Source organism: Glandiceps talaboti, chromosome 16 (genome assembly GCF_964340395.1).
Source record: "Glandiceps talaboti chromosome 16, keGlaTala1.1, whole genome shotgun sequence".
In the NCBI taxonomy this organism is placed as follows: Eukaryota; Metazoa; Hemichordata; class Enteropneusta; family Spengelidae; genus Glandiceps; species Glandiceps talaboti.
The window spans coordinates 9905256-9928925 of NC_135564.1; the positions used below are offsets into that span (position 1 = coordinate 9905256).

At 40.6% G+C, this 23670-nt stretch overlaps 1 protein-coding gene across 1 annotated transcript in view; it reads right to left on the reverse strand.

Moving 5' to 3' along the window:
* LOC144447778 (uncharacterized) overlaps positions 1–23670 on the reverse strand; it is a 77948-nt gene that overhangs the window by 27710 nt on the left and 26568 nt on the right. Inside the window, exons 2-5 of the mRNA XM_078137860.1 lie at positions 1738–1857; positions 1158–1280; positions 673–783; positions 407–517 (exon numbers count right to left, since the gene is read on the reverse strand). Coding sequence (XP_077993986.1) covers positions 407–517; positions 673–783; positions 1158–1280; positions 1738–1857 — 465 coding nt within the window. The remainder of the gene's footprint in view (positions 1–406; positions 518–672; positions 784–1157; positions 1281–1737; positions 1858–23670) is intronic.

A 23670-nucleotide genomic window follows, 5' to 3' on the forward strand; every position in this document is an offset into this window, starting at 1 on the left:
TTTCACCTAACGTCTTTGATTCACAAAACTGTGTAATGTTCCAAGCTGTTTAACCTATGTTTGACAACTTGTAACGGAAAGTCAAGTGTAAGTAAAATATAGTAAAGTGGTTGAAGCAAAGTAACGTAAAGTAAAGTAAAGTAAAATAAAGTAGCAAAAACGACGAAAATTAAAAGGAGGATAAAGTGGATTTTAAGTAAAGTGAGATGAGAGGTGATGTGATGATGTGATGTGATGTGAGGAGGTGGGGTGGAGTTAAGGTTGAGTGGAGTGGAGTGGCGTAGAGTAGCGTTGAGTAGAGTAGAGTAGAGTAGAGTAGAGTGAAGTAGATGTAACGTAAATCCATGTCAAGTATCGGGCAAAGCAATGCAATGTAATACAATGCAATGCAATGCAAAGTACTTACCTATTTCACAATTTACACCGGTATACCCAGCATAACAACTGCAGTTATAGGCATCGATTTGGTCATTGCAGGTACCGAAAACACATGGTTGAATGTCACATTCATTTATTTCTGAAACATACAAGCAAGGATACAAAAAACATCCATGAATGTATGATAATGACTATAAAATTACAAAAGAATACCTATAAAGAAACACCGAGCGTAAAACGTGATCAAGTGCAAATTTCAACTGTGTTAATATGATTTCATTTTTATACACCCACCTGTTTCACACCTGTCACCAGTATAACCAGCATAACAACTGCAAACATATCCATCAACAATATCCTCACAGTCGCCATGGATGCATGGACTGCTGTCACATTCATTTAGAACTGTTCAACAGAAAAAGTCGAGATTAACTATGTTGATAAATCAATATGACGTCGTTTTAAGCTGGTATATATGACTGTATCCCTTTGATTACATAGTCGTGAAAACGCACTTTTGGACATATTCGTTAACTCTATGGTGTATGGATAGCTTACAGAGTGGAGACATTGTGTTACCGAAGGATTTCGTAAACCTCGGAAGTAGCCGTACAACTCCTACACAGCATATATCTGTTGATCACCTTATGCAAAATTGTGAGATTTTTGGCCTTTTGTTTTCGCAGATAAAAAAGGTATACTAGGATTGGGTATTCACAAGTCATTTATTATTTGAATTCATCGCGCTTTTGTAGGACACTGGCCGTTCTGCTACTTACCTATACATGTTGCTTGGTTCGTACTGTTCAATACATAGCCCGGGTTGCATTGACACTGATAGCTACCTGGTAAATTCTGACAAAGCTGGTCACAGGTACTACTCTCTGTGCATTCATTGATATCTGGTGAGTAATAATAATAAATTAATACAAACGAATTATAGTTGCATATAGGCACACGGACAGATGGATAGATGTGTCTGTCTGTCTGTCTGTCTGTCTGTCTGTCTGTCTGTCTGTCTGTCTGTCTGTCTGTCTGTCTGTCTGTCTGTCTGTCTGTCTGTCTGTCTGTCTGTCTGTCTGTCTGTCTGTCTGTCTGTCTGTCTGTCTGTCTGTCTGTCCGTCCGTCCGTCCGTCCGTCCGTCCGTCCGTCCGTCCGTCTATCTATCTATCTATCTATCTATCTATCTATCTATCTATCTATCTATCCATCTATCTATCTATCTATCCAGCCAGCCAGCCAGCCATCTATATATAGTTTTATCGACAGAATATTGGATACCGACTCAAACTTTAATACACATTCTGATGCATATTTGTAATCGAAATGATTCGCAGATCTTGCAGTCGATACACTTACCAACGCATAAAGTATCTCGAATAGGATGCAGCTCGAATCCGTCGTCACAATAGCAGGCTTGTTGACCATCGTTGACGTAACAAGTACCCTTGAAACATTGCTTGGTGCATGGAACCTTGGCTGTGTGTAAAGAGAGAACAGGAAACAGTTACCAAAGGGAATTTAAGGACTGGTGGTGTACTAGATTTTAACACGGTAAACAAAAATAATCAAATTCATTGGTTCAATAACCTCAGACTCCCATGGAAGCTTGGGTTCAGTGCCAAGTATTGCTGATACATTTACGTTAGAGTAGTTTCCAAGTTCATCTCTAGATGACGTTTGCTAGCTAAACATGGTTTATGTAATGAGGCCATCGTCCATTTGTCGCCATCACCCACTCCTGCTACAACAACTTTCCTATATCTTTTTTGAGAGAAGGATGTGGCTGGATAGGACAGAAATTAACTAAAGTGACATTTAAGGAGTTTTACAAACCGATACACGTTTTCCCATCTCCATTGAGGAGGAAATTGTCTCTACAGGAACATGTATAACCGCCGTAGGTGTTCTCACATATGTGGGTACATCCATGGTAAGTGGAATTACATTCGTCTACGTCTATAATTAAACAAGGCGGAGAAGTGAAGACCTGTTATACAATAAATACAGTGCCCTAGCCACGATTTACGTTTGTTAATGAAAAGAAATATGGGAAGGGCGCAATTAGGTGATTCTCGAATCTGATCTACAGCTGTAATTAAGTATTTTGCAGTTGGACGGGTGCATGTTTGTGGGGCTGGTACGTTGCTGCTTAGTGTTGTTGGTGTTGTTGTTGTTTAGTCTAGATTCTATACCTGTGACAGCTCTCTGCGATCACTATCCTCTCCACTATCTCCCTGGAGATGATCATAGTGATCGTTACACACGACGTATAGGAAACTAGACTTAGTGCTTACTAGAGTATACAACAAAAAAGTCGTATACACAAGTATACAAAATTGAATGAGTAAATAAGTAGCTTTAGTTGTTTCCTATCTCAATTGTAGATTGTGTGTTTCCTACGAGTGGAGGCCTCATCTAGAAAGTTGAGTAAAGATTAACGTCGAGATTGCTATTTTGTTTATTAATAATTTCCTATGGTCCACGTTATATACTACATACAACAAAAATTGTATTTGTATGGTTTGATACGGTTTACATTATCGCCGCTGTCATTCATTAATGACTTGGCCAGATTGGAATATCCACTGTGTCCCAGTCAGTCCAGGTGTTTAAATAAGGACCTGCTAGGACATAAATGTTGTCATGTCAAGGATTTAATTCTGGACACAGGCAATACTAATTGTATTCCTCTAAAGCTTCTCAAGAATTGTTAAGTATTGTTCCGTTATAGGTCTGTGGCAAAGAGGTAATAAGTTGACTATGCTTCCAGCAAAATATCAATGAGCATTATATACATTAGTCATTATTTTTCCTAATATTACAGTTTTGTTCGAGAAAACACACTTTGACCATGGCATCGTCTGATTCAAATTGGTAGTTTACATAGCTCTAATATTGCTGGTAAATATTAGAAAATCTCGGCGACACGCACTAAGAGATCATTTATTATTGCTCTGCCAAAGTGCACAATTCTCTACATTTCTTGTTTTTCATCATTCCATAATAAATAAATTACGCATTGAAATCATAAAGATTGATGAAGCACCTACCCTCGTAACATGTTTCGCCTTGGAAATTATCGGGACAAACGCAAACAGGGCCATTTCCACAGTTTACACAGTCACCACCATTTCCACACGCTTCTGTACAGTTATCTACACAAAACATAGTAAACGATAACCCTTTAGAAATCCTCCTTCATCATGAAAAGAACGGCCAAATTAATGTTATTGTTTTCCAGGAGACCCACATCGACGTAACAAGTAGACGAGCAATAGACCTTTGGAAAGTCTCAAATTTCGTAAAATATCTGAATAAAATCGGACTCTATATACTGCAAAATAAACAAAAGTAAAAAAGCTTACCTAATTTGCATTTTGCCGTCGTCATTTGCATTGTTGTTGTTGGTATGAAAGGCACCTCAGTTGTAACTTTGTCCGTTAAACCGCTTGTAGAAATATCCATAGATGTCATTACATCTGTTAATTCAGAAGCAATTGTTATTTCACTTGTCTGTGTTATTATTCCAAGAAACGTTGTTCTATCCCTTGTGATCAACTCAGAAGTTACTTCCGTACTTGTTTGACTTGTAGATATATCTGTTGTTGTCACTCTCTCAGTTGTTGCTGATGTAGTGATTATTTCGTCAATTTGTGTGACTGTACCAACTGTGCTTTTGAAAGGTTCCTCTGTCGTTACTTTGGTTGTGATATCACTTGTAGATAATAATGTAGGTGTTACTGTATTTGTAACTGATGTGGTGACCTTTTCATCGGTTTGAATGGTTGTGCCAGCTGTAGTTTGGATTGATTCCACTGTTGTGACTTGGTCTGTTCTTGTGACATCAAGTGTAGATGGATATGTAGCTGTAAGGGTATTTGTCGCTGATGTTGTTTCAACTGCATCAGTCTGTGCGTTGGTGCCAAGTGTGGTATCAACTTGTTCTTCTGTTGTGACACGAGTTGTTATCTCACTTGAGGTAAAGTCAGTAGGTGTGACAGTATCAGTTGACGATGTTGTTCTTACTGCATCAGTCTGAGTTACTGTACCAAGTGTTGTATCCAAGGATTTTTCCGTGGTTACTCTGGCACTTGTTTGACTTGTAGATATATCTGTTTCTGTCACTCTCTCAGTTGTTGCTGATGTAGTGATTATTTCGTCAGTTTGTGTGACTGTACCAATTGTACTTCTGAAAGGTTCCTCTGTCGTTACTTTAGTTGTGATATCACTTGTAGATAACTCTGTAGGTGTTACTGTATTTGTAACTGATGTGGTGACCTTTCCATCGGTTTGAATGGTTGTGCCAGCTGTAGTTTTGATTGATTCCACTGCTGTGACTTGGTCTGTGCTTGTGACATCAAGTGTAGATGGATATGTAGCTGTAAGGGTATTTGTCGCTGATGTTGTTACAACTGCATCAGTCTGTGTGCCGGTGCCAAGTGTGGTATCAACCTGTTCTTCTGTTGTGACACGAGTTGTTATCTCACTTGAGGTAAAGTCAGTAGGTGTGACAGTATCAGTTGACGATGTTGTTCTTACTGCATCAGTCTGAGTTACTGTACCAAGTGTTGTATCCAAGGATATTTCCGTGGTCACTCTGGCACTTGTTTGACTTGTAGATATATCTGTTGCTGTCACTCTCTCAGTTGTTGCTGATGTAGTGATTATTTCGTCAGTTTGTGTGACTGTACCAATTGTACTTTTCAAAGGTTCCTCTGTCGTTACTTTGGTTGTGATATCACTTGTAGATAACTCTGTAGGTGTTACTCTATTTGTAACTGATGTGGTGACCTTTTCATCGGTTTGAATGGTTGTGCCAGCTGTAGTTTGGATTGATTCCACTGTTGTGACTTGGTCTGTGCTTGTGGCATCAAGTGTAGATGGATATGTAGCTGTAAGGGTATTTGTCGCTGATGTTGTTACAACTGCATCAGTCTGTGTGCCAGTGCCAAGTGTGGTATCAACTTGTTCTTCTATTGTGACACGAGTTGTTATCTCACCTGAGGTAAAGTCAGTAGGTGTGACAGTATCAGTTGACGATGTTGTTCTTACTGCATCAGTCTGTGTTACTGTACCAAGTGTTGTATCCAAGGATTTTTCCGTGGTTACTCTGGCACTTGTTTGACTTGTAGATATATCTGTTGCTGTCACTCTCTCAGTTGTTGCTGATGTAGTGATTATTTCGTCAGTTTGTGTGACTGTACCAATTGTACTTCTGAAAGGTTCCTCTGTCGTTACTTTAGTTGTGATATCACTTGTAGATAACTCTGTAGGTGTTACTGTATTTGTAACTGATGTGGTGACCTTTTCATCGGTTTGAATGATTGTGCCAGCTGTAGTTTGGATTGATTCCACTGTTGTGACTTGGTCTGTGCTTGTGACATCAAGTGTAGATGGATATGTAGCTGTAAGGGCATTTGTCGCTGATGTTGTTACAACTGCATCAGTCTGTGTGCCAGTGCCAAGTGTGGTATCAACTTGTTCTTCTGTTGTGACACGAGTTGTTATCTCACCTGAGGTAAAGTCAGTAGGTGTGACAGTATCAGTTGACGATGTTGTTCTTACTGCATCAGTCTGTGTTACTGTACCAAGTGTTGTATCCAAGGATTTTTCCGTGGTTACTCTGGCACTTGTTTGACTTGTAGATATATCTGTTGCTGTCACTCTCTCAGTTGTTGCTGATGTAGTGATTATTTCGTCAGTTTGTGTGACTGTACCAATTGTACTTCTGAAAGGTTCCTCTGTCGTTACTTTAGTTGTGATATCACTTGTAGATAACTCTGTAGGTGTTACTGTATTTGTAACTGATGTGGTGACCTTTCCATCGGTTTGAATGATTGTGCCAGCTGTAGTTTGGATTGATTCCACTGTTGTGACTTGGTCTGTGCTTGTGACATCAAGTGTAGATGGATATGTAGCTGTAAGGGTATTTGTCGCTGATGTTGTTACAACTGCAACAGTCTGTGTGCTGGTGCCAAGTGTGGTATCAACTTGTTCTTCTGTTGTGACACGAGTTGTTATCTCACTTGAGGTAAAGTCAGTAGGTGTGACAGTATCAGTTGACGATGTTGTTCTTACTGCATCAGTCTGAGTTACTGTACCAAGTGTTGTATCCAAGGATATTTCCGTGGTCACTCTGGCACTTGTTTGACTTGTAGATATATCTGTTGCTGTCACTCTCTCAGTTGTTGCTGATGTAGTGATTATTTCGTCAGTTTGTGTGACTGTACCAATTGTACTTTTCAAAGGTTCCTCTGTCGTTACTTTGGTTGTGATATCACTTGTAGATAACTCTGTAGGTGTTACTCTATTTGTAACTGATGTGGTGACCTTTTCATCGGTTTGAATGGTTGTGCCAGCTGTAGTTTGGATTGATTCCACTGTTGTGACTTGGTCTGTGCTTGTGGCATCAAGTGTAGATGGATATGTAGCTGTAAGGGTATTTGTCGCTGATGTTGTTACAACTGCATCAGTCTGTGTGCCGGTGCCAAGTGTGGTATCAACCTGTTCTTCTGTTGTGACACGAGTTGTTATCTCACTTGAGGTAAAGTCAGTAGGTGTGACAGTATCAGTTGACGATGTTGTTCTTACTGCATCAGTCTGTGTTACTGTACCAAGTGTTGTATCCAAGGATTTTTCCGTGGTTACTCTGGCACTTGTTTGACTTGTAGATATATCTGTTGCTGTCACTCTCTCAGTTGTTGCTGATGTAGTGATTATTTCGTCAGTTTGTGTGACTGTACCAATTGTACTTTTGAAAGGTTCCTCTGTCGTTACTTTGGTTGTGATATCACTTGTAGATAACTCTGTAGGTGTTACTGTATTTGTAACTGATGTGGTGACCTTTTCATCGGTTTGAATGGTTGTGCCAGCTGTAGTTAGGATTGATTCCATTGTTGTGACTTGGTCTGTGCTTGTGACATCAAGTGTAGTTGGATATGTAGCTGTAAGGGTATTTGTCGCTGATGTTGTTACAACTGCATCAGTCTGTGTACCAGTGCCAAGTGTGGTATCAACTTGTTCTTCTGTTGTGACACGAGTTGTTATCTCACCTGAGGTAAAGTCAGTAGGTGTGACAGTATCAGTTGACGATGTTGTTCTTACTGCATCAGTCTGTGTTACTGTACCAAGTGTTGTATCCAAGGATTTTTCCGTGGTTACTCTGGCACTTGTTTGACTTGTAGATATATCTGTTGCTGTCACTCTCTCAGTTGTTGCTGATGTAGTGATTATTTCGTCAGTTTGTGTGACTGTACCAATTGTACTTTTCAAAGGTTCCTCTATCGTTACTTTGGTTGTGATATCACTTGTAGATAACTCTGTAGGTGTTACTCTATTTGTAACTGATGTGGTGACCTTTTCATCGGTTTGAATGGTTGTGCCAGCTGTAGTTTGGATTGATTCCACTGTTGTGACTTGGTCTGTGCTTGTGGCATCAAGTGTAGATGGATATGTAGCTGTAAGGGTATTTGTTGCTGATGTTGTTACAACTGCACCAGTCTGTGTGCCAGTGCCAAGTGTGGTATCAACTTGTTCTTCTGTTGTGACACGAGTTGTTATCTCACCTGAGGTAAAGTCAGTAGGTGTGACAGTATCAGTTGACGATGTTGTTCTTACTGCATCAGTCTGTGTTACTGTTCCACGTGTTGTATCCAAGGATTTTTCCGTGGTTACTCTGGCACTTGTTTGACTTGTAGATATATCTGTTGCTGTCACTCTCTCAGTTGTTGCTGATGTAGTGATTATTTCGTCAGTTTGTGTGACTGTACCAATTGTACTTTTGAAAGGTTCCTCTGTCGTTACTTTGGTTGTGATATCACTTGTAGATAACTCTGTAGGTGTTAATGTATTTGTAACTGATGTGGTGACCTTTTCATCGGTTTGAATGGTTGTGCCAGCTGTAGTTTGGATTGATTCCACTGTTGTGACTTGGTCTGTGCTTGTGACATCAAGTGTAGATGGATATGTAGCTGTAAGGGTATTTGTCGCTGATGTTGTTACAACTGCATCAGTCTGTGTGCCAGTGCCAAGTGTGGTATCAACTTGTTCTTCTGTTGTGACACGAGTTGTTATCTCACTTGAGGTAAAGTCAGTAGGTGTGACAGTATCAGTTGACGATGTTGTTCTTACTGCATCAGTCTGTGTTACTGTACCAAGTGTTGTATCCAAGGATTTTTCCGTGGTTACTCTGGCACTTGTTTGACTTGTAGATATATCTGTTGCTGTCACTCTCTCAGTTGTTGCTGATGTAGTGATTATTTCGTCAGTTTGTGTGACTGTACCAATTGTACTTTTGAAAGGTTCCTCTGTCGCTACTTTGGTTGTGATATCACTTGTAGATAACTCTGTAGGTGTTACTGTATTTGTAACTGATGTGGTGAACTTTTCATCGGTTTGAATGGTTGTGCCAGCTGTAGTTTGGATTGATTCCACTGTTATGACTTGGTCTGTGCTTGTGACATCAAGTGTAGATGGATATGTAGCTGTAAGGGTATTTGTCGCTGAAGTTGTTACAACTGCACCAGTCTGTGTGCCAGTGCCAAGTGTGGTATCAACTTGTTCTTCTGTTGTGACACGAGTTGTTATCTCACCTGAGGTAAAGTCAGTAGGTGTGACAGTATCAGTTGACGATGTTGTTCTTACTGCATCAGTCTGTGTTACTGTTCCAAGTGTTGTATCCAAGGATTTTTCCGTGGTTACTCTGGCACTTGTTTGACTTGTAGATATATCTGTTGCTGTCACTCTCTCAGTTGTTGCTGATGTAGTGATTATTTCGTCAGTTTGTGTGACTGTACCAATTGTACTTTTGAAAGGTTCCTCTGTCGTTACTTTGGTTGTGATATCACTTGTAGATAACTCTGTAGGTGTTAATGTATTTGTAACTGATGTGGTGACCTTTTCATCGGTTTGAATGGTTGTGCCAGCTGTAGTTTGGATTGATTCCACTGTTGTGACTTGGTCTGTGCTTGTGACATCAAGTGTAGATGGATATGTAGCTGTAAGGGTATTTGTCGCTGATGTTGTTACAACTGCATCAGTCTGTGTGCCAGTGCCAAGTGTGGTATCAACTTGTTCTTCTGTTGTGACACGAGTTGTTATCTCACTTGAGGTAAAGTCAGTAGGTGTGACAGTATCAGTTGACGATGTTGTTCTTACTGCATCAGTCTGTGTTACTGTACCAAGTGTTGTATCCAAGGATTTTTCCGTGGTTACTCTGGCACTTGTTTGACTTGTAGATATATCTGTTGCTGTCACTCTCTCAGTTGTTGCTGATGTAGTGATTATTTCGTCAGTTTGTGTGACTGTACCAATTGTACTTTTGAAAGGTTCCTCTGTCGTTACTTTGGTTGTGATATCACTTGTAGATAACTCTGTAGGTGTTACTGTATTTGTAACTGATGTGGTGAACTTTTCATCGGTTTGAATGGTTGTGCCAGCTGTAGTTTGGATTGATTCCACTGTTGTGACTTGGTCTGTGCTTGTGACATCAAGTGTAGATGGATATGTAGCTGTAAGGGTATTTGTCGCTGAAGTTGTTACAACTGCACCAGTCTGTGTGCCAGTGCCAAGTGTGGTATCAACTTGTTCTTCTGTTGTGACACGAGTTGTTATCTCACTTGAGGTAAAGTCAGTAGGTGTGACAGTATCAGTTGACGATGTTGTTCTTACTGCATCAGTCTGTGTTACTGTTCCAAGTGTTGTATCCAAGGATTTTTCCGTGGTTACTCTGGCACTTGTTTGACTTGTAGATATATCTGTTGCTGTCACTCTCTCAGTTGTTGCTGATGTAGTGATTATTTCGTCAGTTTGTGTGACTGTACCAATTGTACTTTTGAAAGGTTCCTCTGTCGTTACTTTGGTTGTGATATCACTTGTAGATAACTCTGTAGGTGTTAATGTATTTGTAACTGATGTGGTGACCTTTTCATCGGTTTGAATGATTGTGCCAGCTGTAGTTTGGATTGATTCCACTGTTGTGACTTGGTCTGTGCTTGTGACATCAAGTGTAGATGGATATGTAGCTGTAAGGGTATTTGTCGCTGATGTTGTTACAACTGCATCAGTCTGTGTGCCAGTGCCAAGTGTGGTATCAACTTGTTCTTCTGTTGTGACACGAGTTGTTATCTCACCTGAGGTAAAGTCATTAGGTGTGACAATATCAGTTGACGATGTTGTTCTTACTGCATCAGTCTGTGTTACTGTTCCAAGTGTTGTATCCAAGGATTTTTCCGTGGTTACTCTGGCACTTGTTTGACTTGTAGATATATCTGTTGCTGTCACTCTCTCAGTTGTTGCTGATGTAGTGATTATTTCGTCAGTTTGTGTGACTGTACCAATTGTACTTTTGAAAGGTTCCTCTGTCGTTACTTTGGTTGCGATATCACTTGTAGATAACTCTGTAGGTGTTACTGTATTTGTAACTGATGTGGTGAACTTTTCATCGGTTTGAATGGTTGTGCCAGCTGTAGTTTGGATTGATTCCACTGTTGTGACTTGGTCTGTGCTTGTGACATCAAGTGTAGATGGATATGTAGCTGTAAGGGTATTTGTCGCTGAAGTTGTTACAACTGCACCAGTCTGTGTGCCAGTGCCAAGTGTGGTATCAACTTGTTCTTCTGTTGTGACACGAGTTGTTATCTCACCTGAGGTAAAGTCAGTAGGTGTGACAGTATCAGTTGACGATGTTGTTCTTACTGCATCAGTCTGTGTTACTGTACCAAGTGTTGTATCCAAGGATTTTTCCGTGGTTACTCTGGCACTTGTTTGACTTGTAGATATATCTGTTGCTGTCACTCTCTCAGTTGTTGCTGATGTAGTGATTATTTCGTCAGTTTGTGTGACTGTACCAATTGTACTTTTGAAAGGTTCCTCTGTCGTTACTTTGGTTGTGATATCACTTGTAGATAACTCTGTAGGTGTTACTGTATTTGTAACTGATGTGGTGAACTTTTCATCGGTTTGAATGGTTGTGCCAGCTGTAGTTTGGATTGATTCCACTGTTGTGACTTGGTCTGTGCTTGTGACATCAAGTGTAGATGGATATGTAGCTGTAAGGGTATTTGTCGCTGATGTTGTTACAACTGCATCAGTCTGTGTGCCAGTGCCAAGTGTGGTATCAACTTGTTCTTCTGTTGTGACACGAGTTGTTATCCCACCTGAGGTAAAGTCATTAGGTGTGACAATATCAGTTGACGATGTTGTTCTTACTGCATCAGTCTGTGTTACTGTTCCAAGTGTTGTATCCAAGGATTTTTCCGTGGTTACTCTGGCACTTGTTTGACTTGTAGATATATCTGTTGCTGTCACTCTCTCAGTTGTTGCTGATGTAGTGATTATTTCGTCAGTTTGTGTGACTGTACCAATTGTACTTTTGAAAGGTTCCTCTGTCGTTACTTTGGTTGTGATATCACTTGTAGATAACTCTGTAGGTGTTAATGTATTTGTAACTGATGTGGTGACCTTTTCATCGGTTTGAATGGTTGTGCCAGCTGTAGTTTGGATTGATTCCACTGTTGTGACTTGGTCTGTGCTTGTGACATCAAGTGTAGATGGATATGTAGCTGTAAGGGTATTTGTCGCTGATGTTGTTACAACTGCATCAGTCTGTGTGCCAGTGCCAAGTGTGGTATCAACTTGTTCTTCTGTTGTGACACGAGTTGTTATCTCACTTGAGGTAAAGTCAGTAGGTGTGACAGTATCAGTTGACGATGTTGTTCTTACTGCATCAGTCTGTGTTACTGTACCAAGTGTTGTATCCAAGGATTTTTCCGTGGTTACTCTGGCACTTGTTTGACTTGTAGATATATCTGTTGCTGTCACTCTCTCAGTTGTTGCTGATGTAGTGATTATTTCGTCAGTTTTTGTGACTGTACCAATTGTACTTTTGAAAGGTTCCTCTGTCGTTACTTTGGTTGTGATATCACTTGTAGATAACTCTGTAGGTGTTACTGTATTTGTAACTGATGTGGTGACCTTTTCATCGGTTTGAATGATTGTGCCAGCTGTAGTTCGGATTGATTCCACTGTTGTGACTTGGTCTGTGCTTGTGACATCAAGTGTAGATGGATATGTAGCTGTAAGGGTATTTGTCGCTGATGTTGTTACAACTGCATCAGTCTGTGTGCCAGTGCCAAGTGTGGTATCAACTTGTTCTTCTGTTGTGACACGAGTTGTTATCTCACCTGAGGTAAAGTCATTAGGTGTGACAATATCAGTTGACGATGTTGTTCTTACTGCATCAGTCTGTGTTACTGTTCCAAGTGTTGTATCCAAGGATTTTTCCGTGGTTACTCTGGCACTTGTTTGACTTGTAGATATATCTGTTGCTGTCACTCTCTCAGTTGTTGCTGATGTAGTGATTATTTCGTCAGTTTGTGTGACTGTACCAATTGTACTTTTGAAAGGTTCCTCTGTCGTTACTTTGGTTGCGATATCACTTGTAGATAACTCTGTAGGTGTTACTGTATTTGTAACTGATGTGGTGAACTTTTCATCGGTTTGAATGGTTGTGCCAGCTGTAGTTTGGATTGATTCCACTGTTGTGACTTGGTCTGTGCTTGTGACATCAAGTGTAGATGGATATGTAGCTGTAAGGGTATTTGTCGCTGAAGTTGTTACAACTGCACCAGTCTGTGTGCCGGTGCCAAGTGTGGTATCAACTTGTTCTTCTGTTGTGACACGAGTTGTTATCTCACCTGAGGTAAAGTCATTAGGTGTGACAATATCAGTTGACGATGTTGTTCTTACTGCATCAGTCTGTGTTACTGTTCCAAGTGTTGTATCCAAGGATTTTTCCGTGGTTACTCTGGCACTTGTTTGACTTGTAGATATATCTGTTGCTGTCACTCTCTCAGTTGTTGCTGATGTAGTGATTATTTCGTCAGTTTGTGTGACTGTACCAATTGTACTTTTGAAAGGTTCCTCTGTCGTTACTTTGGTTGTGATATCACTTGTAGATAACTCTGTAGGTGTTACTGTATTTGTAACTGATGTGGTGAACTTTTCATCGGTTTGAATGGTTGTACCAGCTGTAGTTTGGATTGATTCCACTGTTGTGACTTGGTCTGTGCTTGTGACATCAAGTGTAGATGGATATGTAGCTGTAAGGGTATTTGTCGCTGATGTTGTTATAACTGCATCAGTCTGTGTGCCAGTGCCAAGTGTGGTATCAACTTGTTCTTCTGTTGTGACACGAGTTGTTATCTCACTTGAGGTAAAGTCAGTAGGTGTGACAGTATCAGTTGACGATGTTGTTCTTACTGCATCAGTCTGTGTTACTGTACCAAGTGTTGTATCCAAGGATTTTTCCGTGGTTACTCTGGCACTTGTTTGACTTGTAGATATATCTGTTGCTGTCACTCTCTCAGTTGTTGCTGATGTAGTGATTATTTCGTCAGTTTTTGTGACTGTACCAATTGTACTTTTGAAAGGTTCCTCTGTCGTTACTTTGGTTGTGATATCACTTGTAGATAACTCTGTAGGTGTTACTGTATTTGTAACTGATGTGGTGACCTTTTCATCGGTTTGAATGATTGTGCCAGCTGTAGTTTGGATTGATTCCACTGTTGTGACTTGGTCTGTGCTTGTGACATCAAGTGTAGATGGATATGTAGCTGTAAGGGTATTTGTCGCTGATGTTGTTACAACTGCATCAGTCTGTGTGCCAGTGCCAAGTGTGGTATCAACTTGTTCTTCTGTTGTGACACGAGTTGTTATCTCACCTGAGGTAAAGTCAGTAGGTGTGACAGTATCAGTTGACGATGTTGTTCTTACTGCATCAGTCTGTGTTACTGTTCCAAGTGTTGTATCCAAGGATTTTTCCGTGGTTACTCTGGCACTTGTTTGACTTGTAGATATATCTGTTGCTGTCACTCTCTCAGTTGTTGCTGATGTAGTGATTATTTCGTCAGTTTGTGTGACTGTACCAATTGTACTTTTGAAAGGTTCCTCTGTCGTTACTTTGGTTGTGATATCACTTGTAGATAACTCTGTAGGTGTTAATGTATTTGTAACTGATGTGGTGACCTTTTCATCGGTTTGAATGGTTGTGCCAGCTGTAGTTTGGATTGATTCCACTGTTGTGACTTGGTCTGTGCTTGTGACATCAAGTGTAGATGGATATGTAGCTGTAAGGGTATTTGTCGCTGATGTTGTTACAACTGCATCAGTCTGTGTGCCAGTGCCAAGTGTGGTATCAACTTGTTCTTCTGTTGTGACACGAGTTGTTATCTCACTTGAGGTAAAGTCAGTAGGTGTGACAGTAACAGTTGACGATGTTGTTCTTACTGCATCAGTCTGTGTTACTGTACCAAGTGTTGTATCCAAGGATTTTTCCGTGGTTACTCTGGCACTTGTTTGACTTGTAGATATATCTGTTGCTGTCACTCTCTCAGTTGTTGCTGATGTAGTGATTATTTCGTCAGTTTTTGTGACTGTACCAATTGTACTTTTGAAAGGTTCCTCTGTCGTTACTTTGGTTGTGATATCACTTGTAGATAACTCTGTAGGTGTTACTGTATTTGTAACTGATGTGGTGACCTTTTCATCGGTTTGAATGATTGTGCCAGCTGTAGTTTGGATTGATTCCACTGTTGTGACTTGGTCTGTGCTTGTGACATCAAGTGTAGATGGATATGTAGCTGTAAGGGTATTTGTCGCTGATGTTGTTACAACTGCATCAGTCTGTGTGCCAGTGCCAAGTGTGGTATCAACTTGTTCTTCTGTTGTGACACGAGTTGTTATCTCACCTGAGGTAAAGTCATTAGGTGTGACAATATCAGTTGACGATGTTGTTCTTACTGCATCAGTCTGTGTTACTGTTCCAAGTGTTGTATCCAAGGATTTTTCCGTGGTTACTCTGGCACTTGTTTGACTTGTAGATATATCTGTTGCTGTCACTCTCTCAGTTGTTGCAGATGTAGTGATTATTTCGTCAGTTTGTGTGACTGTACCAATTGTACTTTTGAAAGGTTCCTCTGTCGTTACTTTGGTTGCGATATCACTTGTAGATAACTCTGTAGGTGTTACTGTATTTGTAACTGATGTGGTGAACTTTTCATCGGTTTGAATGGTTGTGCCAGCTGTAGTTTGGATTGATTCCACTGTTGTGACTTGGTCTGTGCTTGTGACATCAAGTGTAGATGGATATGTAGCTGTAAGGGTATTTGTCGCTGAAGTTGTTACAACTGCACCAGTCTGTGTGCCAGTGCCAAGTGTGGTATCAACTTGTTCTTCTGTTGTGACACGAGTTGTTATCTCACCTGAGGTAAAGTCAGTAGGTGTGACAGTATCAGTTGACGATGTTGTTCTTACTGCATCAGTCTGTGTTACTGTACCAAGTGTTGTATCCAAGGATTTTTCCGTGGTTACTCTGGCACTTGTTTGACTTGTAGATATATCTGTTGCTGTCACTCTCTCAGTTGTTGCTGATGTAGTGATTATTTCGTCAGTTTGTGTGACTGTACCAATTGTACTTTTGAAAGGTTCCTCTGTCGTTACTTTGGTTGTGATATCACTTGTAGATAACTCTGTAGGTGTTACTGTATTTGTAACTGATGTGGTGAACTTTTCATCGGTTTGAATGGTTGTGCCAGCTGTAGTTTGGATTGATTCCACTGTTGTGACTTGGTCTGTGCTTGTGACATCAAGTGTAGATGGATATGTAGCTGTAAGGGTATTTGTCGCTGATGTTGTTACAACTGCATCAGTCTGTGTGCCAGTGCCAAGTGTGGTATCAACTTGTTCTTCTGTTGTGACACGAGTTGTTATCCCACCTGAGGTAAAGTCATTAGGTGTGACAATATCAGTTGACGATGTTGTTCTTACTGCATCAGTCTGTGTTACTGTTCCAAGTGTTGTATCCAAGGATTTTTCCGTGGTTACTCTGGCACTTGTTTGACTTGTAGATATATCTGTTGCTGTCACTCTCTCAGTTGTTGCTGATGTAGTGATTATTTCGTCAGTTTGTGTGACTGTACCAATTGTACTTTTGAAAGGTTCCTCTGTCGTTACTTTGGTTGCGATATCACTTGTAGATAACTCTGTAGGTGTTACTGTATTTGTAACTGATGTGGTGAACTTTTCATCGGTTTGAATGGTTGTGCCAGCTGTAGTTTGGATTGATTCCACTGTTGTGACTTGGTCTGTGCTTGTGACATCAAGTGTAGATGGATATGTAGCTGTAAGGGTATTTGTCGCTGAAGTTGTTACAACTGCACCAGTCTGTGTGCCAGTGCCAAGTGTGGTATCAACTTGTTCTTCTGTTGTGACACGAGTTGTTATCTCACCTGAGGTAAAGTCAGTAGGTGTGACAGTATCAGTTGACGATGTTGTTCTTACTGCATCAGTCTGTGTTACTGTTCCAAGTGTTGTATCCAAAGATTTTTCCGTGGTTACTCTGGCACTTGTTTGACTTGTAGATATATCTGTTGCTGTCACTCTCTCAGTTGTTGCTGATGTAGTGATTATTTCGTCAGTTTGTGTGACTGTACCAATTGTACTTTTGAAAGGTTCCTCTGTCGTTACTTTGGTTGTGATATCACTTGTAGATAACTCTGTAGGTGTTAATGTATTTGTAACTGATGTGGTGACCTTTTCATCGGTTTGAATGGTTGTGCCAGCTGTAGTTTGGATTGATTCCACTGTTGTGACTTGGTCTGTGCTTGTGACATCAAGTGTAGATGGATATGTAGCTGTAAGGGTATTTGTCGCTGATGTTGTTACGACTGCATCAGTCTGTGTGCCAGTGCCAAGTGTGGTATCAACTTGTTCTTCTGTTGTGACACGAGTTGTTATCTCACTTGAGGTAAAGTCAGTAGGTGTGACAGTATCAGTTGACGATGTCGTTCTTACTGCATCAGTCTGTGTTACTGTACCAAGTGTTGTATCCAAGGATTTTTCCGTGGTTACTCTGGCACTTGTTTGACTTGTAGATATATCTGTTGCTGTCACTCTCTCAGTTGTTGCTGATGTAGTGATTATTTCGTCAGTTTGTGTGACTGTACCAATTGTACTTTTGAAAGGTTCCTCTGTCGTTACTTTGGTTGTGATATCACTTGTAGATAACTCTGTAGGTGTTACTGTATTTGTAACTGATGTGGTGAACTTTTCATCGGTTTGAATGGTTGTGCCAGCTGTAGTTTGGATTGATTCCACTGTTGTGACTTGGTCTGTGCTTGTGACATCAAGTGTAGATGGATATGTAGCTGTAAGGGTATTTGTCGCTGATGTTGTTACAACTGCATCAGTCTGTGTGCCAGTGCCAAGTGTGGTATCAACTTGTTCTTCTGTTGTGACACGAGTTGTTATCTCACCTGAGGTAAAGTCAGTAGGTGTGACAGTATCAGTTGACGATGTTGTTCTTACTGCATCAGTCTGTGTTACTGTACCAAGTGTTGTATCCAAGGATTTTTCCGTGGTTACTCTGGCACTTGTTTGACTTGTAGATATATCTGTTGCTGTCACTCTCTCAGTTGTTGCTGATGTAGCGATTATTTCGTCAGTTTGTGTGACTGTACCAATTGTACTTTTGAAAGGTTCCTCTGTCGTTACTTTGGTTGTAATATCACTTGTAGATAACTCTGTAGGTGTTACTGTATTTGTAACTGATGTGGTGACCTTTTCATCGGTTTGAATGGTTGTGCCAGCTGTAGTTTGGATTGATTCCACTGTTGTGACTTGGTCTGTGCTTGTGACATCAAGTGTAGATGGATATGTAGCTGTAAGGGTATTTGTCGCTGATGTTGTTACAACTGCACCAGTCTGTGTGCCAGTGCCAAGTGTGGTATCAACTTGTTCTTCTGTTGTGACACGAGTTGTTATCTCACCTGAGGTAAAGTCAGTAGGTGTGACAGTATCAGTTGACGATGTTGTTCTTACTGCATCAGTCTGTGTTACTGTTCCAAGTGTTGTATCCAAGGATTTTTCCGTGGTTACTCTGGCACTTGTTTGACTTGTAGATATATCTGTTGCTGTCACTCTCTCAGTTGTTGCTGATGTAGTGATTATTTCGTCAGTTTGTGTGACTGTACCAATTGTACTTTTGAAAGGTTCCTCTGTCGTTACTTTGGTTGTGATATCACTTGTAGATAACTCTGTAGGTGTTAATGTATTTGTAACTGATGTGGTGACCTTTTCATCGGTTTGAATGGTTGTGCCAGCTGTAGTTTGGATTGATTCCACTGTTGTGACTTGGTCTGTGCTTGTGACATCAAGTGTAGATGGATATGTAGCTGTAAGGGTATTTGTCGCTGATGTTGTTACAACTGCATCAGTCTGTGTGCCAGTGCCAAGTGTGGTATCAACTTGTTCTTCTGTTGTGACACGAGTTGTTATCTCACCTGAGGTAAAGTCAGTAGGTGTGACAGTATCAGTTGACGATGTTGTTCTTACTGCATCAGTCTGTGTTACTGTACCAAGTGTTGTATCCAAGGATTTTTCCGTGGTTACTCTGGCACTTGTTTGACTTGTAGATATATCTGTTGCTGTCACTCTCTCAGTTGTTGCTGATGTAGTGATTATTTCGTCAGTTTGTGTGACTGTACCAATTGTACTTTTGAAAGGTTCCTCTGTCGTTACTTTGGTTGTGATATCACTTGTAGATAACTCTGTAGGTGTTACTGTATTTGTAACTGATGTGGTGAACTTTTCATCGGTTTGAATGGTTGTGCCAGCTGTAGTTTGGATTGATTCCACTGTTGTGACTTGGTCTGTGCTTGTGACATCAAGTGTAGATGGATATGTAGCTGTAAGGGTATTTGTCGCTGATGTTGTTACAACTGCATCAGTCTGTGTGCCAGTGCCAAGTGTGGTATCAACTTGTTCTTCTGTTGTGACACGAGTTGTTATCTCACTTGAGGTAAAGTCAGTAGGTGTGACAGTATCAGTTGACGATGTTGTTCTTACTGCATCAGTCTGTGTTACTGTACCAAGTGTTGTATCCAAGGATTTTTCCGTGGTTACTCTGGCACTTGTTTGACTTGTAGATATATCTGTTGCTGTCACTCTCTCAGTTGTTGCTGATGTAGTGATTATTTCGTCAGTTTGTGTGACTGTACCAATTGTACTTTTCAAAGGTTCCTCTGTCGTTACTTTGGTTGTGATATCACTTGTAGATAACTCTGTAGGTGTTACTGTATTTGTAACTGATGTGGTGAACTTTTCATCGGTTTGAATGGTTGTGCCAGCTGTAGTTTGGATTGATTCCACTGTTGTGACTTGGTCTGTGCTTGTGACATCAAGTGTAGATGGATATGTAGCTGTAAGGGTATTTGTTGCTGATGTTGTTACAACTGCATCAGTCTGTGTGCCAGTGCCAAGTGTGGTATCAACTTGTTCTTCTGTTGTGACACGAGTTGTTATCTCACCTGAGGTAAAGTCAGTAGGTGTGACAGTATCAGTTGACGATGTTGTTCTTACTGCATCAGTCTGTGTTACTGTACCAAGTGTTGTATCCAAGGATTTTTCCGTGGTTACTCTGGCACTTGTTTGACTTGTAGATATATCTGTTGCTGTCACTCTCTCAGTTGTTGCTGATGTAGTGATTATTTCGTCAGTTTGTGTGACTGTACCAATTGTACTTTTGAAAGGTTCCTCTGTCGTTACTTTGGTTGTGATATCACTTGTAGATAACTCTGTAGGTGTTACTGTATTTGTAATTGATGTGGTGACCTTTTCATCGGTTTGAATGGTTGTGCCAGCTGTAGTTTGGATTGATTCCACTGTTGTGACTTGGTCTGTGCTTGTGAAATCAAGTGTAGATGGATATGTAGCTGTAAGGGTATTTGTCGCTGATGTTGTTACAACTGCACCAGTCTGTGTGCCAGTGCCAAGTGTGGTATCAACTTGTTCTTCTGTTGTGACACGAGTTGTTATCTCACCTGAGGTAAAGTCAGTAGGTGTGACAGTATCAGTTGACGATGTTGTTCTTACTGCATCAGTCTGTGTTACTGTTCCAAGTGTTGTATCCAAGGATTTTTCCGTGGTTACTCTGGCACTTGTTTGACTTGTAGATATATCTGTTGCTGTCACTCTCTCAGTTGTTGCTGATGTAGTGATTATTTCGTCAGTTTGTGTGACTGTACCAATTGTACTTTTGAAAGGTTCCTCTGTCGTTACTTTGGTTGTGATATCACGTGTAGATAACTCTGTAGGTGTTACTGTATTTGTAACTGATGTGATGAACTTTTCATCGGTTTGAATGGTTGTGCCAGCTGTAGTTTGGATTGATTCCACTGTTGTGACTTGGTCTGTGCTTGTGACATCAAGTGTAGATGGATATGTAGCTGTAAGGGTATTTGTCGCTGATGTTGTTACAACTGCATCAGTCTGTGTGCCAGTGCCAAGTGTGGTATCAACTTGTTCTTCTGTTGTGACACGAGTTGTTATCTCACCTGAGGTAAAGTCAGTAGGTGTGACAGTATCAGTTGACGATGTTGTTCTTACTGCATCAGTCTGTGTTACTGTTCCAAGTGTTGTATCCAAGGATTTTTCCGTGGTTACTCTGGCACTTGTTTGACTTGTAGATATATCTGTTGCTGTCACTCTCTCAGTTGTTGCTGATGTAGTGATTATTTCGTCAGTTTGTGTGACTGTACCAATTGTACTTTTGAAAGGTTCCTCTGTCGTTACTTTGGTTGTGATATCACTTGTAGATAACTCTTTAGGTGTTACTGTATTTGTAACTGATGTGGTGAACTTTTCATCGGTTTGAATGGTTGTGCCAGCTGTAGTTTGGATTGATTCCACTGTTGTGACTTGGTCTGTGCTTGTGACATCAAGTGTAGATGGATATGTAGCTGTAAGGGTATTTGTCGCTGATGTTGTTACAACTGCATCAGTCTGTGTGCCAGTGCCAAGTGTGGTATCAACTTGTTCTTCTGTTGTGACACGAGTTGTTATCTCACTTGAGGTAAAGTCAGTAGGTGTGACAGTATCAGTTGACGATGTTGTTCTTACTGCATCAGTCTGTGTTACTGTACCAAGTGTTGTATCCAAGGATTTTTCCGTGGTTACTCTGGCACTTGTTTGACTTGTAGATATATCTGTTGCTGTCACTCTCTCAGTTGTTGCTGATGTAGCGATTATTTCGTCAGTTTGTGTGACTGTACCAATTGTACTTTTGAAAGGTTCCTCTGTCGTTACTTTGGTTGTAATATCACTTGTAGATAACTCTGTAGGTGTTACTGTATTTGTAACTGATGTGGTGACCTTTTCATCGGTTTGAATGGTTGTGCCAGCTGTAGTTTGGATTGATTCCACTGTTGTGACTTGGTCTGTGCTTGTGACATCAAGTGTAGATGGATATGTAGCTGTAAGGGTATTTGTCGCTGATGTTGTTACAACTGCACCAGTCTGTGTGCCAGTGCCAAGTGTGGTATCAACTTGTTCTTCTGTTGTGACACGAGTTGTTATCTCACCTGAGGTAAAGTCAGTAGGTGTGACAGTATCAGTTGACGATGTTGTTCTTACTGCATCAGTCTGTGTTACTGTTCCAAGTGTTGTATCCAAGGATTTTTCCGTGGTTACTCTGGCACTTGTTTGACTTGTAGATATATCTGTTGCTGTCACTCTCTCAGTTGTTGCTGATGTAGTGATTATTTCGTCAGTTTGTGTGACTGTACCAATTGTACTTTTGAAAGGTTCCTCTGTCGTTACTTTGGTTGTGATATCACTTGTAGATAACTCTGTAGGTGTTAATGTATTTGTAACTGATGTGGTGACCTTTTCATCGGTTTGAATGGTTGTGCCAGCTGTAGTTTGGATTGATTCCACTGTTGTGACTTGGTCTGTGCTTGTGACATCAAGTGTAGATGGATATGTAGCTGTAAGGGTATTTGTCGCTGATGTTGTTACAACTGCATCAGTCTGTGTGCCAGTGCCAAGTGTGGTATCAACTTGTTCTTCTGTTGTGACACGAGTTGTTATCTCACCTGAGGTAAAGTCAGTAGGTGTGACAGTATCAGTTGACGATGTTGTTCTTACTGCATCAGTCTGTGTTACTGTACCAAGTGTTGTATCCAAGGATTTTTCCGTGGTTACTCTGGCACTTGTTTGACTTGTAGATATATCTGTTGCTGTCACTCTCTCAGTTGTTGCTGATGTAGTGATTATTTCGTCAGTTTGTGTGACTGTACCAATTGTACTTTTGAAAGGTTCCTCTGTCGTTACTTTGGTTGTGATATCACTTGTAGATAACTCTGTAGGTGTTACTGTATTTGTAACTGATGTGGTGAACTTTTCATCGGTTTGAATGGTTGTGCCAGCTGTAGTTTGGATTGATTCCACTGTTGTGACTTGGTCTGTGCTTGTGACATCAAGTGTAGATGGATATGTAGCTGTAAGGGTATTTGTCGCTGATGTTGTTACAACTGCATCAGTCTGTGTGCCAGTGCCAAGTGTGGTATCAACTTGTTCTTCTGTTGTGACACGAGTTGTTATCTCACTTGAGGTAAAGTCAGTAGGTGTGACAGTATCAGTTGACGATGTTGTTCTTACTGCATCAGTCTGTGTTACTGTACCAAGTGTTGTATCCAAGGATTTTTCCGTGGTTACTCTGGCACTTGTTTGACTTGTAGATATATCTGTTGCTGTCACTCTCTCAGTTGTTGCTGATGTAGTGATTATTTCGTCAGTTTGTGTGACTGTACCAATTGTACTTTTCAAAGGTTCCTCTGTCGTTACTTTGGTTGTGATATCACTTGTAGATAACTCTGTAGGTGTTACTGTATTTGTAACTGATGTGGTGAACTTTTCATCGGTTTGAATGGTTGTGCCAGCTGTAGTTTGGATTGATTCCACTGTTGTGACTTGGTCTGTGCTTGTGACATCAAGTGTAGATGGATATGTAGCTGTAAGGGTATTTGTTGCTGATGTTGTTACAACTGCATCAGTCTGTGTGCCAGTGCCAAGTGTGGTATCAACTTGTTCTTCTGTTGTGACACGAGTTGTTATCTCACCTGAGGTAAAGTCAGTAGGTGTGACAGTATCAGTTGACGATGTTGTTCTTACTGCATCAGTCTGTGTTACTGTACCAAGTGTTGTATCCAAGGATTTTTCCGTGGTTACTCTGGCACTTGTTTGACTTGTAGATATATCTGTTGCTGTCACTCTCTCAGTTGTTGCTGATGTAGTGATTATTTCGTCAGTTTGTGTGACTGTACCAATTGTACTTTTGAAAGGTTCCTCTGTCGTTACTTTGGTTGTGATATCACTTGTAGATAACTCTGTAGGTGTTACTGTATTTGTAATTGATGTGGTGACCTTTTCATCGGTTTGAATGGTTGTGCCAGC